We start from the raw sequence: 14,702 nt of genomic DNA, 5'->3' as shown, positions 1-14,702 counted from the left end.
TATATGAATGTGGTGCGAGGGGCTGTAGATTTGCAGCCCAGAGTGAGGCGAGTCAATGAACAAAGCGGGAAATTGTCAAGCTTAAAAGTGAAGAAGGACTAAGACTAATTCATGAATATTATATTTATTGCAGTCCTCCCAGAGCTCCGACAGGCAGAGTCTCGCTCGTCTGCAGAGTGACTCCAGCAACAGCACACAGGTATCAGGTCTCAAAACACTGGTGTTGACACCATATGGGCCCCTTTCACACCAACAGTTTCATATAATAGACCAAATATAACCCGACTTTTTATAACTAAACCATAGTAACACCGAAGGAAAACTCCTTAGGCAACTACGGTGTGACAATATCAGCATATACAGTGGGAGGAAAATTATGATAATTTAAAAAAGAAAGAAAAAGGTTTCCGTTTTACTCGCCATGTGGTTTAGCCAGTTTAGCCACATGCACATTTTTTTTATTATGTACTAGACTTGTTAAACCCATTTAAGATGGTAATAGGTAAGTTTAAGTGAATACTTAGTGAATTCATCTTCTGAAAAATAAGGAACTGACTTAAAATAATCTTCAAATCATAACAACGCCGCCCAAGAAGTGACTTCCTATTTTGATCCAGCACGCCAAAATAAAAGCACACAGCTCGTCTCTTTGATTAGTTCAGCTGTACTTGCAACAATAACAATTAATATACAAACTAATAATACACACATTTTAAGTGTTTTGACTGTTAATAGTTAGGTAGAAAAAAAGTTGAACTAATGAATAAGATGGTGCTTTTATTTTGGCGTGCTTAATCGAAACAGGAAGTCACTTCTTGGGCGGCGTCGTTATGATTTGAAGTTATGCACAGAGTCAATTTGAGACTAGCTTGGATAAATTCACTAAACAGGTTAAACTCGGATAATTAGAATATCGTTCAAAAGTCTGTTTATTTTTGTAATTCAACTTAAACTGTGAAACTGACATATGATATAGACTCATTACATGCAAAGTGAGATATGTAGCCTTTATTTGTTATAATTTAGATTTTTATGGCTCAGCTTGTAAAAACCCCAAATTAAAAAGTGAAAATGGACTGTAAGCCATAATCATCAAAATGGCTTGACATATGTCACTTTAAGTTGAATTACAGAAATAAATGTAAAATGTAAAAGTTTTGAAAGATATTCTAATTTTCGAGTTTCACCTGCACAGTGAATTTATCCAAGTTTGTCTTCTCAAATTCCTTGTATTTCAGAAGACGATTTGTTTCCAAGTATTCACTAAAACGTCCTTATTACCATCTTAAATGGATTTAACAAGTCTAGTACATAACTTTTTTCGCATGTGGCTAAACCGTTAAGTGGTCAGTGAACCACATGGTGCGAGTAAAACTAAAAGCTTTTTCTTTCTTTTTTAAATTCTTATTGTTTTTCCCCAGAGTGTGTGAAAGGGCCTCAGGACTTGTTTGTCATTTTCTCCATTAACAATCATATATCTCTCTCTCAAAATGCCAAACCAATACTCCTCCCTGCACTCTCTCTCTCCGGCCAGTCTCTCACATCCTCCCATCCCTTCCCCTGGAGTAGCCTGCTTCCCTTTGGCTCTTTCTTTCAGGTGTTTGAGTCCGTGGAGGAGGTGGAGCAGATTGAGACCGAGCCCAAGAGTGAAGAGCCCAAACTGTCATTACAGAAGGTGGCCAACGGGGCGCTGCAGAACGGGACGAGCTCTCCGGACTCGGGACACCCCTCCTCGCGTAATTTCTCAGTTACCTCCGGCTTGTCCGATGGCTCGCTCAGCACCGAGGACAGCGCCCAAGCTCAAGCTCCGCAAAGCCCCGGCAGACCACAAGATGCAGAAGACGCTCAGGCGAAAAGCAAAGAAGAGGAAGAGAAGTTGGAGAGTCAAGAGTTGGATGCCGGAAAAGAAATCACAAATGACGCAAAAGGCAGTGATGAAGGTGAGATGAGAACAGAGGAGTCAGCCAATGCCATTATAGAGGCGTCAGAGCTGGTCATTGAATCCAACACGGGAGCGGACGATCCTGCTGTGAAAGAAGCAGGGGAGGAAATAGGCCTCGTTTTAACCACAGAGTCACAGATGCCACAATCAGGGACCGCCTACAACGAACTTCAACCCACCACCGAGTCTGATGAGTCACCCTCGGCCATAGAGATGGAGGAGATCCCCAAAGCCAAAGTGGTGCCCTGGAGCGGGACGGGGTGCGGTGCAGAAGATGTGGAGGAGAAGCCCAGTCCTGAGGGAACAGAGTCCATACTGTCCGATGAGCCAGAGATGGAGAGCCTTTGCCCGCGCTTTGACGATGGCCCAGAAGAGATCGATAAGGGAAAGAGCGCAGAAGTGTCCACAGGAAGCCCTTTCTCAGTATGCACACTTTAAACACATTACCTGATCAACGATGAGATGATGTGATAACTGTTTTCACCGTGTTTTTCAGCAAGAGCTTTTGGATTTGTACACACTCAATCTTCACCGCATTGATAAAGACGTCCAGCGCTGTGACAGGAATTACTGGTACTTTACGCCGGCCAATCTGGAGAAGCTGCGCAACATCATGTGCAGGTGATGAGATTTCTACGCAATTAAAATGTTAATGTGCTAAGTTTATGTACCGTGACCTTCTGATTTATGTACGTGACTCTTTATTCTGCGTATTTGGGTCCTCTGCTGGACAAAATAAGAATAATATAGTTTAATAAGGCGATTATACAGCATCCCATGTATTAATATTCATGTTCATATTAGATATAATGAAGGTAAATTGATTTTTAATGTGATACAAGGCTCTTAGTTATATTAAAACTTTAACGTCTAAATAATTGTCCAATGAATTATTAATATGAAATATGTGCACATTTTATTGTTTTATAATTCTTCCATTTGAGGCTCCATGCTGTTTTTCTTCTTCTCTTTTGAATGAGAAGACGTTTATCACAGTACTATTTAGATTGTCAGACAGAAAATGTAACTTCAGCAGCTCCGTATGTATCAACACAAATACGAGGACACTGCACAGACACAGGACGTTTCACAAAGACGTCAAAAGCAATCGTCCACTCGCCACTACGCGTTTAGATTTTATTAGATCGACATAAAACACAAAACAGACACAAACATGCTGAGCTGATGCGGGTTTTGCTGTTACACGGCCATGATATAGAGCAGGGGTAGGCAAAAGTAAAGCACCATTTTCTACAAATACCAGTGCCGTGCATAATGACCTAATTTGGTGTTCTGTTTGGAAATGTATTTCTCACATTTTTACTGCCTTAACCGAACACATTCTCTCCAGTTCGACTTTACCCGTCTCTAAAAAGCTTCAAAAGAGAGACATAAGAAGTGATGAAAAATCAACAAAAGAGCAAAAAAAACAAAAAGAAAATGCGACAAAAACACAACAAGAAAGTGAATCAAAAATCATAGAGCAGTTTGGTCGGTCTTAGCTTTCAAATGAGGCGTTACACCTATAGGCTGTAAGCTCCAGTCGAGAAGCTTTGAGATTTGCGTAAAGCTGAACTGGAGAAAATGTGCTTGGTTAAGGTTAAACTCTAAAACGATTAAAGTACCTCTGGTTTGTATAATAATATTTCTCAAAATCACCTTGAGGGCCAAAGGTTCTTTGCTGGAGGGCCGGATTTGTAAAGTAGCTTATTTCCATTAAACTGTTTTGTGTGATACTGCATGTTCATGGTATTACAGTATAGTAGCGATGGTTGAGAGGAAGTGCGAGGTCCCATTCATTTTCCCATCAAGTTCTTTTCTAAATTTTTCACTTTTTGTTGAAGTTACTGTCTTCATCAATCCATCCATCTCTATGTAATAACGGTTTTAGGATCTATCTAGTTTGATTTATTCATCTTTCTATCTGTCTCTATGGTTTCTATCTGTACTTATCGACTTGTATTGACTTGTACGAGCTTGTATGTGTCTGCAGCTATATCTGGAGGCATCTTGATATCGGCTATGTGCAGGGCATGTGCGACCTCCTGGCTCCTCTCCTCGTCATTCTGGACGACGGTGAGTCATGGCTGAATCATTCTCTGTTTACTTTAATCCGTGACATTTTTACAGATATTCTCGGTAAAACAATGCCGTAGTTTGACCAATCATGTGACACTATTTCCTGTGTGGGTTTTTTTCTTGTCTGCAGAAGCCTTGGCCTTTAGTTGCTTCACTGAGCTCATGAAAAGAATGAATCAAAACTTTCCGCACGGAGGAGCCATGGATACGCACTTCGCCAACATGCGCTCTCTGATCCAGGTGATTGAGAAAGACATTAAAAGCCTATTATATCAATCAAGCTTTTTGAGCCTTTGTGATGCCCCTGAAAAAGAAAAAAAAAAAACATGCTTCATTCATGTACCGTGTAATCCTCTTCCTTTTCAAGAGCTCCAGACTTTTGCTCTCCCACCTGCTGATGTCACAAGGTGTTTTTAAAGTAATCATTTAATAATGATAAATGGTCTCAACTTGTATAGCGCTTTTCCACCTACATTAGGCACTCACACCGCTTCATACACCAATGTACGCAGACACTGGGGCAATGTGGGTGAAGTGTCTTGCCCAAGGACACAACGACAGTGTGCACCTTCTGGAGGTGGGATTCGAACCCCCGACCTTCCGATCATGAGACAACCCGCTCTACCATCTGCACCACTGTCGCCCCATTATAATTTAATCATGTTGTTTTGTTTTTTTTACGATTCTGGAGCTCTTAGTGCCTCCACTACAAATAATTTATTGCTAACAACTGGCCACCATGTTTAGCTCAATTCACTTTCACCTTCTTTCACTTCAAATAAGTATATACAAGGTTTAAAACGTGTATTACCAGTACTATGTCCTCCTAAGTATTCTTTATAAAGCCCATATAAGGCATAATATGGAAAGTTATGTACAGTACAAATGAAAAATGCGTTCACAGGTAATAAATAACCTTTTTATTAATTGTAGATCTTGGACTCTGAGCTGTTTGAGCTAATGCACCAGAACGGAGACTACACTCACTTCTACTTCTGCTACCGCTGGTTCCTCCTTGACTTCAAAAGAGGTAGGACTTTAATCATTTTAGATACACATTCTACTGTTTTACATACTGAGATATGTTCTTACCTGAGCTTAGACGAGTTAATGCGTAACTGTCTGGGCTTTGTGCGTGCCCTCAGTCATGCAAATAGACCAAACGGGGGTGAAGTTAGAAGCGACCAAGCTCTTCCATGTTTCCCCTATTTAAATACAGTTACTTGAAAAGATAGTTAAGCATAAGTAGAGTTACACAAAATTAAACGTCGATTTTTTTTAGCGGATAAGTAAGGGATAATGCACGACAAGGTGGCCATTATCAGAAGAAACTGGACTACGCGGAGGCAGTGCAGTTGTTCTGATAATGGACACCTCGGAGTGCATTATCCCGCTTATACCATGGTCCCGCCAACTGAAACTGTTCATTGGGGATCTACCAACTATCCTTGGAAAAATATACTCGCTGCCAGGCTAGGTGTACATTATCACTTTTTAATGGACACCTTTCAGCCAATCACAATCGAGTACACACCCAGACCATGGGGTGCCAATGGGGTACTATATTGTGAGGCGTAATAATAACTTAGGAGCACTTCGACGTCTGCACAGAAAAGGCAAAGTACTCCTAAGGTATTGTTACGCCTTACAATATAGTGCTACTTTTTATCCACTCAGAAAATCGACATGTTTAATTTGGTGTTAAACTTGGGCTAGGGTTGTATTTTAATCCCTAAGCAACACCTCTCACTGTGTTTTTAATCTTTTTTTAAAACCATGTGATAATATTCATGAATTTCTTGAAAAACTATATATAAGTTTTCAGCACATTTCTTTCCAAATGTCCCAATGTTATGACGATGCCCAGCCCTGTTTTTGTATTTCAGAGCTGGTGTATGACGACGTGTTCTCGGTCTGGGAGACTATCTGGGCGGCCAAGTGTGTCTCGTCCAGCCACTTTGTCCTCTTCATTGCTCTGGCGCTGGTGGAAATCTACAGAGACATCATCCTGGAGAATAACATGGACTTCACAGACATTATTAAGTTCTTCAATGGTAAGAAAAGACGTTGTGGCTGTGAATGCCTTTGCAGCATTTCTCCCTACTCTGTAACTTAAGTACAGTATGTGTGTGCTGTACAGAACGTCCTTAGTAACACTGACTCTTGTGTAACTTAATAAAATGTGTTATTTATAAAAGATTCATTGCATCTTCTTTTCAGAAATGGCTGAGCACCACAACATCAAGCAGATTTTGACCTTGGCTCGAGACCTGGTGTGTAAAGTGCAGATGTTGATTGAGAACAAGTGATTTCGGCGTCCGTCCTTTTTAACTTCCAACTGTAGCAGCACAACTTTGACGCATATACAGTGTAAGGACAAAAGCAAACACGCACCACACCACGCATATCTCCTCACTGGTTTTGCTGCTATTAATCTTCCTGGCTTTAACCATTCGGCTGTAGGTGTTGTCAAATGGTGTGTAACCTGCTTCATACTGTACATTCAGGGGACAAAGAGAAAAAAAAATCCCACAAGTGTCTAGCTCTATCGAGTGCACTTACTGTTTTAGAGACTTTTAGTTTCTCGCCAAAATGCAGAGATGAATTCAACCAGAGATTATATTTATGAAACAAAATCACAAGATGCTACTTTATAATGATTATTTTAATACATTAAAAAGTAACAATTTTTAAATATTAGCCAACTCTGTTACCCAGATATTGAATGTTACCTTTTTATCCAAATCATTTTACTGTGTGTGTTATAACATAGGACACAGAGCCAAAGTGAATTCATATCTCTCGTAAAATCTTACTTAATCATAGTCAGCAGTATATTACAGCATTCCACACCTACTGTGATTAAACAACTGTGTTTTCAGTGTCTTTGCTTTGTCTGCCAAACAGTACGTACCTGTAGCCTACTTAGCATTGGGAAAAGTGTCTGAATTGAATAAAGTAATCTCTGTACCTATCCTGCTATTCAAGGGACTTGAATGTGAATGAATGTTTGATCAGAGATTTGCAACAAGCATAATTTCCAGTCTTTGCCATTGTAAATTGTGCACTTTACTCATTTACTTGTGTCCAGTATTGTCTATTACCTGTTTGTTATGTTTAATTGAGGCTTAAATATTATTGTGGAAATGTGTCCAAAATAGTTTTTATTTAAACGTTATTTAAATTTGTTTGTGTAAGAAAGGTATGAGCCGTTTACATTAGAGAAAAAATGTTTAGTTGATTTATGACAAAACCTTTTGCATGGATCTCCTTGCTGTAACAATTTTAGTTTCCAATTATAGAATTATGAAATAATGTGGTCATCCTTGAAAAGTCCATACATTTGTGTTGCTTCATTGAAAAACATTACTTTATACTCTTGAAGTGTTTTTGAATGTTCTGATTAGCTTCCAAACGGTGTTTGTAATGCGTATATGGCAATGTCAGAAAGTGTCTGTTTGTTTAATTATTGGAATGTTTTTTTTTGTTTGTTTTTTTATTCGGCTCCATAGTCAAATGCTGCTTTCTATGTACTGTATTTTTCTTTTGTGCCAGATAGCCTAAATATCGTGTACTAAAACAATCAAATTCTATAATATATATTGGATGGTACATGTTTTTACAATAAAAACAAAAATGGAATAACCATTATTTTTCCAAAACAATGTGACGTGTGTTTATTACATTAAAGGCACACTGCGTAACATTTTGGACCTTACTGTTGCCCACAATACAAAACATGCTTCTGTAACCCTTAAATGTTGTTGACTGGATGGTCATAGACTGTGGGTCAGGCAGGTAACATTCAGAGATCTTTGTTTCTTCAGTATTTTGGAATCTTCCGTGCTAACCAAGGACCAGACAGCAGGACAGTTTAGCTTACTTTATTTCACGTACCTCTATACTCTCTCTCTCTGTCTAGGCTGAACCATAACAATGTGGAAACAACAATAGGACACAGCAGGGCAAGAAGAAAAACGTAATATACAAAACATAATCAGACGAAAATGAATAATCATAAAACAAAGCACAACTTAAATACAGCAAATAATAATATGCAAATGAATAACACACAACACAAATCTAATATTACAGTCTTCCTCTGCCACAGATGAAATGTCCACATTTCAACAAAATACAACAATGGTATCAAATAATAATCGTAATACTTGCAGGTACTTTTTTTTTAGACTTTTTTTCATAAACTAAGAAATTCAGTGGGTAATCAAAGAAAGGATTTGGATGAGGACTTCCCTGTTTAAATCTCAAATTCTGCTGACTTTAGTCGGCATAGAGACGAGCTGAAGATAATGTGTCATGGTGTTCTTCAATAATGAAAATATTTGTCATAAAAATGCTTGTATTTCCATTGTATATTGGGGGAAATTCTACGCGGTGTGGCTTTAATGCGCATCATCGGATCCATGGGAAAAAGACTAAACGAAAAACAAAAACATACGCCCGAACAGGGACTTGAACCCTGGACCCTCAGATTAAAAGTCTGATGCTCTACCGACTGAGCTATCCGGGCGCTCGTGCACACAGGAGTCCATTAAGAATTGAAATAGTTAATGCCACACGAAATCATGCTCGTTTTTATGATTCAGTTACAATGACAGTGCCGATTAGAAAACGTATTTGTACTGTCCAGGCTATAGATAAATAAAGTAAGCAAATACCATCGATCCGTGGTGCATTGGTGCCCATTTTACACAAAACGTGACTAAAGTAGGACTCGAGTCGGACGGTAAAGCAAAGCAGGAAGTGATGAACCATCTTGCGCTCTTAGTTCTTTTCCTCCATTGCTAACAACATAGCTAAACAGGCTGCTACAGGACTGCAACCCGGAACGTACGCTTGTCAGTAAGATACGGTGCAGTTCTTATAATAAAAAACATTAGTGACAAGAAAAAGATCGCTCGTTCAGAATGATAGTTGAGCCAATGTGATTCGTAATAATGCGAACATTTGAGCGAATGACTCGACCTTTGTTATACAGTCTTGCTAAAGACATATGGCCAGTGTGCACAGACAGCAGTGTACATTGTTCTCAAAACCATTACAAGTGTTTAGCACAATCTTTCTGTTCAAGTGGACACAGCAGATTCACAAAGGTAAACACTCGAATGAAACAACAAAACGTTTTCTCTAATCTAGACTAACTATAGTTTTGTAGGTACCCCAAACACCAACATGGGAACCGGTTATGGAAGACCAACTGCCACCGGTAATATGCTGTTTATTATGCTTCATAGATGTGTGAAACGTCACTGGGCATTAAAAAGAAAGAGGGATCCTTAAAGCCTTGGGTGGGTGTGGGCTTGTTCGTGAATTCATTTCAAAATGTATTTTACAGCCGACCACAGTCCTGCCTGACCTTGTGGACAAACTGGAGAGACTGGCTCTGGTGGATTTCCGAACCAAACAGGGACTGGACTGTTTGGAGAAAGCCATACGATTTGCTGATCAGCTTCATATTGTGGACACGTCTGGAGTTGAACCAATGGTTTCTGTGCTGGAGGACAGGTAGGCCATGGAGCTCAACTCACAACCTGCTCTGGTCGAAGTACATTTCCCATTCATTACGTCAGCGTTAGGGGCATGTAGAATTAAGAAAATACTTCTTTTTTTTTATTTATTACAACTTTTAAGTAGAAACGTCGTGCCCAAAGGCATTGCCGGCTGGGTTCATGAATATTAAAACATAGCATCAAAGATCAGCCTCTGCTCAATGTCCCATCATTTGTTTTTAAAACAGTCTAAAGTAAGACAGTCCCACAGTTCTGGAATGTTGTTTATTAACTTTGTTGCAAATAGGAATGGAGATCGGACCAATGCTCGACTCATGGGGAACTCTATGCCTAGATGGACAAGTGTTTTATTCTGTGTTTCAATATGAGTTGTTTTAATGGTTGGACATAGGGACAGAAGAGCCTTTGGAAGTAATCCCCGTAACAGCTTGTAGCCATAGCACATAACTGCAAAGTTTCTCCTGTGTTTTAAAGGAGCCAGTTTGAGTTCTACATAGTCCCCATCTGTAACTGGTTGCATGTAGGAGTAATGTAGTATGATCCTAATGGCTCGGCATTGGAGTTTTTCCAAGCCGTTAGTTTGTGTGGCATTTAGAGTGGCCCAGACAGGTGATGCATATTCAAAATGAGGTAGAACATAACATTTGTACAGTCTTGTTAATAGATTCTTGTCATTAACAGAGAGGGAGAGTCTACGAAGGAGGAACATTTGAGATGCCGCCTTTCGGCAGGCGTAGTTCACACAGTTCTTAACTGGACAGCACATGAATTTGATGTCGATGTTTGTATTTTGCATTTTGGAGAGAAACATTGCTTTGGTTTTGCTTGGATTAAATTGCATACCCCAAGTTTCAGCCCACTGAGCAATGTCCAGGAGATCTTCATTTACTTTCTCTACCATTAGAGGGAGCTGTTGGGATGCAACAAACAGTGTAGTGTCGTCAGCATAAAGCGGACAATCATTTACAGCCTGGCTTGCTTGATGACTGGATTTCACCAGGAACCAGATGTGAAAGATCATACATGAACAGTACCTGATAATATGGCAAATTACTTCATACTTCATACTTCATAATCCTCTCAATTTTGTGTTTAATGTCATGAGTTCACTGTCCTTCTATTCGTTTTTAAACTGTTACTGTTAATAATATTACACTCTTTTCTCCCAAATTTAATGACATTTTTTACTTTGGTGGGACTGATGAGTTTTATAATTAATTAATTAATTATTATTATGAATTATGAGAATACTTCTACTGAATCCATATGACTATGGAATCAGACTATGGAAGTGTATCCACTTAAGAGGTTAAGTGGATATACACTTAACCTCTTAACCTCCGCCTTGACTGCATTTTCCCCAGTACAGCTTTACCTAAATCCATAAGGTCACAGCCGATAGGCCAAGCTTAGACCTGCAAAACTCAGCTAAATTTATGTTTTTCCTCGTGTAGTCGTCACTTTTTTCCCCATCACTTTTAAGTTGGGTTTTCATCACATTTTTGCCACAGTTTCATCCCTTTTTGACACTTTTTGTTCCGTTTTTGTCACTTTTTTGTCGCTCTTTTATGGTGTTTTCTTTCTAGATCCAAACTGGAGAAGATGGGCCCCAGGGGTTAAGACCTTAAAAATAATTAAATAAAACATAATTATTATTATTATTTTTCCAGGGTATTATACGTGAGGAGGGACGTGGTAACAGAAGGGGACTGTGCCGACAAACTACTTCAACTCTCTCAAAACACATTAGAAGAATATTTTGTTGCACCCCCAGGTAAGTCAAAACTTGTGGTTGATAAACAGAGAATATGTTATTTATCATATATCATCATATATTCATTTATCTTTTTCATACAGGAAACATCCCTCTGCCAAAAAGAGAGGAAAGGGCAACGATGCTCAAACATTCTGAATTTTAGATATGTACATATGCAACAAAAACAACCCACTTGAGAATAAAACTGTTGTGAGAATAGTTTCTGTTTTGTTTGTGATGTCACAATTTTATAACAAACCATTCTCATGACTCAATGCTGCAGGTATCCATTCAACGCTAAAAAGCCTGTCTGTATTAATCAAAACAAACACAGAATCACTTTGGGAGAACAGAAACTGAAACCTATGAAGTCACTTGCAGGGAGAGGGGAAACGAATCTAACCAGTGGGTGGGTCTAAACAGCGGAGCAGTGTATAAAAACAGAGCAGTCGGATGTTTTTCAGAATACACACAGGATACGACTGAAGAGCTTTCGTCTATCATTGCCAGCTGTACTCAAAGTAAGTTTAGTAGAATATGTACATTTTTACATTTTATTTCTTTACAACTATTAATGTGTCTTGTCTTTCAGCCTGCAGAGATGAACATCACTATCACGATGCTGAATGGGGCGTCCGTCACCCTGAACGTGACCTCGGAGTACACTGTGAGCTCCCTCAAACAACTCATAAAGAGCCATTTGGATGTCGCTCCCGAGTGTCAGAAGCTGGTCATTAACAACGGGCAGACCAAAATCCTCACAGACGGCTCCAAACCTCTGAGTTATTATGGACTCGCATCTGGCTCAAGAGTGTCCCTCCTGGTGGTCGACCCAACACCCATTCAAGTGTTTCTGAAGAATGAAAAGGGTAAAACCAATGCCTACGACATCGACCTGGAGGAGACAGTGCAAAGCTTCAAGAGTAAAGTCTACGCCAGAGAGAGAGTCCCCGTGGACCAGCAGAGGCTCGTCTTCCAGAGCAGAGATATGACGCAAGGCAAACTCACAGACTACGGTGTTGAAGCATTCGGGACTATTGAGCTGCTTCTGCGCCTGCGAGGAGGTTAAGGACAATCCCTGCCATAGTATTTCTTTTTAATTTAATCTTGGTCCTTTTTGTTGGTTGACAGCCAATGTGGCATTCCTCACTTCATGTTATCTAATCTATATTGAAGTTGTTACTTGTGAATCCCTGCCCCGGCTGGGGAGAATGCATTCTCTTGTCTTGATTTTTGGGAATAAGGATCCAAAATTGTGTATTCCAATAGCTACTGATTAAGAAATGAAGTACTGGTTGTCATGGAAATTATGTATTATTTTTTTAACAGAATAAAGTTATTATTATTAAAAACTTTTCCTTTACTGTACCTATCATTTTGTTGGCCCTAAACCGGTTACCAGGTAAACAAGGCACGTGTGTTGTGGACACATCTGGAGTTGAACCAGTGGTTTCTGTTCTGTAGGACAGGTGGGTCATAGAGCTCAACTCAGAACCTCCCTCCCCAAAGCCTGCTCCGGTTCTGGAAGTCCTACATTTCCCGTTCATTACATCAGAGTTTGATCTCTTAACCCCCACCTGAACCGAGCACATTTTCAGTTTGGCTTTACCCAAAGGCAAGAAAGTGGCAAATGAGCAACAAATATGTGCCAGAAAATCATCAATAACACAATAAAAAGTGACAAGAATATGATTAAAAAATTGACAAAATGATCAAAAATGCAGGAAAAAAAATCAGCAACAACGTGACAAGAGGTTAAAGCAGGGGTATAAAATTAAGAAAATACTAAACACTTGAAAATATGGCAATGACTTCATACTTTTGTTTTTAAAATTGTAAAAAATAATCCTCACTTGTGTGTTGATTGTCATGAGTTTGGCGTTCTTCCAGCTCCATTATCATTTTAAACTGTTAACATTACATATTTATTTACAATATTTTATGCCATTTTTACTTAGGTGGGTGGGACTGTTGGGTTTTATATTCATTCTGGATTATGAGAATAGTTGTAAGGCTTAATCTGCATGATTTATGATACACAAGTGCACATATACTTAAAAAAAATATATATTGCATTATACTTGAAAAGGGATGTTGTAGCAGAACAATATTTTGTTGCACCCCCAGATAAGTCAAAATTTGTGGTTGATTAAGAGAGAGTATGTTATTTAATTGTCATTCATCTTTTTCATGAAACATCCCTCTGCCAAAAAGAGAGGAAAGGGCAACAGTGCTCAATACTGAGTAACATATATGTTATGGTTAAAGTGCACTTTGGAAGGAGGTGGAACTCTAATCTTAAAGCCTCAAAACGCTACATAAGGCCCATATAAAAGGCTGTGAATAGATTGCATGCACAGAACGTGTTTTATATTACTTTAAAATTGATTTATTAAAAAAAAAAAAAAAAGTTTTAAAGCATTTTACAGAACACTCTTCTTCATGTCTGCACTTGTTTGAGATCCTCTCAGACAGAGCAACAGCCAGTCCTACCCAGGACATTTTTGCTTAATTAGATACAATTTAGTGCAATCTGCTGTATTTTAGGCAAGATAATGCCGTTTAAAATAGTCTTATATAGTGATGACAATCAGATCTGTCCACAATATGATTACTTTCCTAAATAAAATAAATAAATAAAAAGAAAGAAAGAAAAGCAACACAGATTTTTATAGCTGTAATCAGACTACTTTTATTATTTATTCTATTTATTTGTTGTTTTACTGTCAAAATGTGTGTGTTAGTGTTTCCCAGTGGGACCCCTCAGCCCCTCTGCTGTGGGGCCCCAGTCCCTCTGCTGCACGTGTCAGCTCCGCCCCTGTTCCTGCTCCGTCTGCAGCTATCCGTTATTGGGCTCCTCGCGCTGAGACACAGGCCCGAAACGACTCTAAAGACTTAACTTTATCCAGGATTCCTCACTTTTCTGTTGCTTTTGAACCGGGCGGATTCACAGGATCAGATCAGAGGAAAGATTGTGTGGGAAAAGGCCGACATTGCGCCGTCACCGCGCGCCGTAAACCCGCACTATTGTATCGCCTTTTCTTCATTAGGCATCCTAAATTAATCTGTGAAACCGAAAATATAAGGCCGATTGTTGTGAAATAAAAGAAGAAATAAAGCGTGGGAAGAGAAGACTTATGGACCTGTTTATGTTCGTAAAGTTGATGATTTCATGCTAAATGGTTATCTCTCCCTCTGAAGAGCGGACTTCTATCCAAGTACCAATAATCCCCATACACTCACATTCTATTTGGCGTCATCTGTCAGACGCGTTTTGTTGTTGTTTTGTCTCCCCCACTACAGTTCCGGCCCACTTTAACCCCTGCTGCATATGTGTAACAAAACATCTCACTTTCTATTTGTAATATACGAGAATAAAACTGTTGTGAGAATA

General features: G+C 39.2%; 3 protein-coding genes across 3 annotated transcripts in view; all 3 read left to right on the top strand.

The window, feature by feature from the left end:
- The window catches only part of sgsm1a (small G protein signaling modulator 1a), a 38,918-nt gene extending 31,284 nt beyond the window's left edge, over positions 1 to 7,634 (top strand). The window contains exons 18-25 of the mRNA XM_079561926.1: positions 134 to 199; positions 1,598 to 2,365; positions 2,439 to 2,563; positions 3,936 to 4,018; positions 4,152 to 4,261; positions 4,955 to 5,051; positions 5,908 to 6,075; positions 6,242 to 7,634. Of these exons, the coding sequence (XP_079418052.1) occupies positions 134 to 199; positions 1,598 to 2,365; positions 2,439 to 2,563; positions 3,936 to 4,018; positions 4,152 to 4,261; positions 4,955 to 5,051; positions 5,908 to 6,075; positions 6,242 to 6,330 (1,506 nt within the window). The 3' untranslated portion in view covers positions 6,331 to 7,634. The remainder of the gene's footprint in view (positions 1 to 133; positions 200 to 1,597; positions 2,366 to 2,438; positions 2,564 to 3,935; positions 4,019 to 4,151; positions 4,262 to 4,954; positions 5,052 to 5,907; positions 6,076 to 6,241) is intronic.
- A 1,087-nt stretch (positions 7,635 to 8,721) lies between these two features.
- Positions 8,722 to 14,702, top strand: gatc (glutamyl-tRNA amidotransferase subunit C). The gene is made up of 6 exons (XM_079562181.1): positions 8,722 to 9,135; positions 9,198 to 9,248; positions 9,378 to 9,547; positions 11,223 to 11,326; positions 11,410 to 11,503; positions 14,663 to 14,702. The coding sequence occupies exons 1-5, from the start codon at positions 8,980 to 8,982 to the stop codon at positions 11,469 to 11,471; spliced, it is 543 nt and encodes a 180-aa protein (XP_079418307.1). The 5' UTR covers positions 8,722 to 8,979; the 3' UTR covers positions 11,472 to 11,503; positions 14,663 to 14,702.
- Positions 11,620 to 12,633, top strand: isg15 (ISG15 ubiquitin like modifier). Its single transcript, XM_079562144.1, has 2 exons — positions 11,620 to 11,829; positions 11,901 to 12,633. Exon 2 carries the CDS (start codon positions 11,910 to 11,912, stop codon positions 12,375 to 12,377), a length of 468 nt encoding a protein of 155 aa, XP_079418270.1. The 5' UTR covers positions 11,620 to 11,829; positions 11,901 to 11,909; the 3' UTR covers positions 12,378 to 12,633.

Source organism: Gobius niger, assembly GCF_951799975.1.
Source record: "Gobius niger genome assembly, chromosome: 1".
Classification (NCBI taxonomy): domain Eukaryota; kingdom Metazoa; phylum Chordata; class Actinopteri; order Gobiiformes; family Gobiidae; genus Gobius; species Gobius niger.
The sequence above is the reverse complement of the archived record's forward strand: the minus strand, read 5'-3'. Positions and strand labels throughout refer to the sequence as shown.

Coding starts and splice junctions, on each gene's coding strand:
- isg15 (XM_079562144.1), top strand. CDS start 11,910: ATGAACATCACTATCACGATGCTGAATGGGGCGTCCGTCACCCTGAAC.
- gatc (XM_079562181.1), top strand. CDS start 8,980: ATGCGAACATTTGAGCGAATGACTCGACCTTTGTTATACAGTCTTGCT. Junction 9,249..9,377: donor TGGAAGACCAACTGCCACCG/GTAATATGCTGT, acceptor TGTATTTTACAG/CCGACCACAGTCCTGCCTGA. Junction 9,548..11,222: donor GTTTCTGTGCTGGAGGACAG/GTAGGCCATGGA, acceptor TTATTTTTCCAG/GGTATTATACGTGAGGAGGG.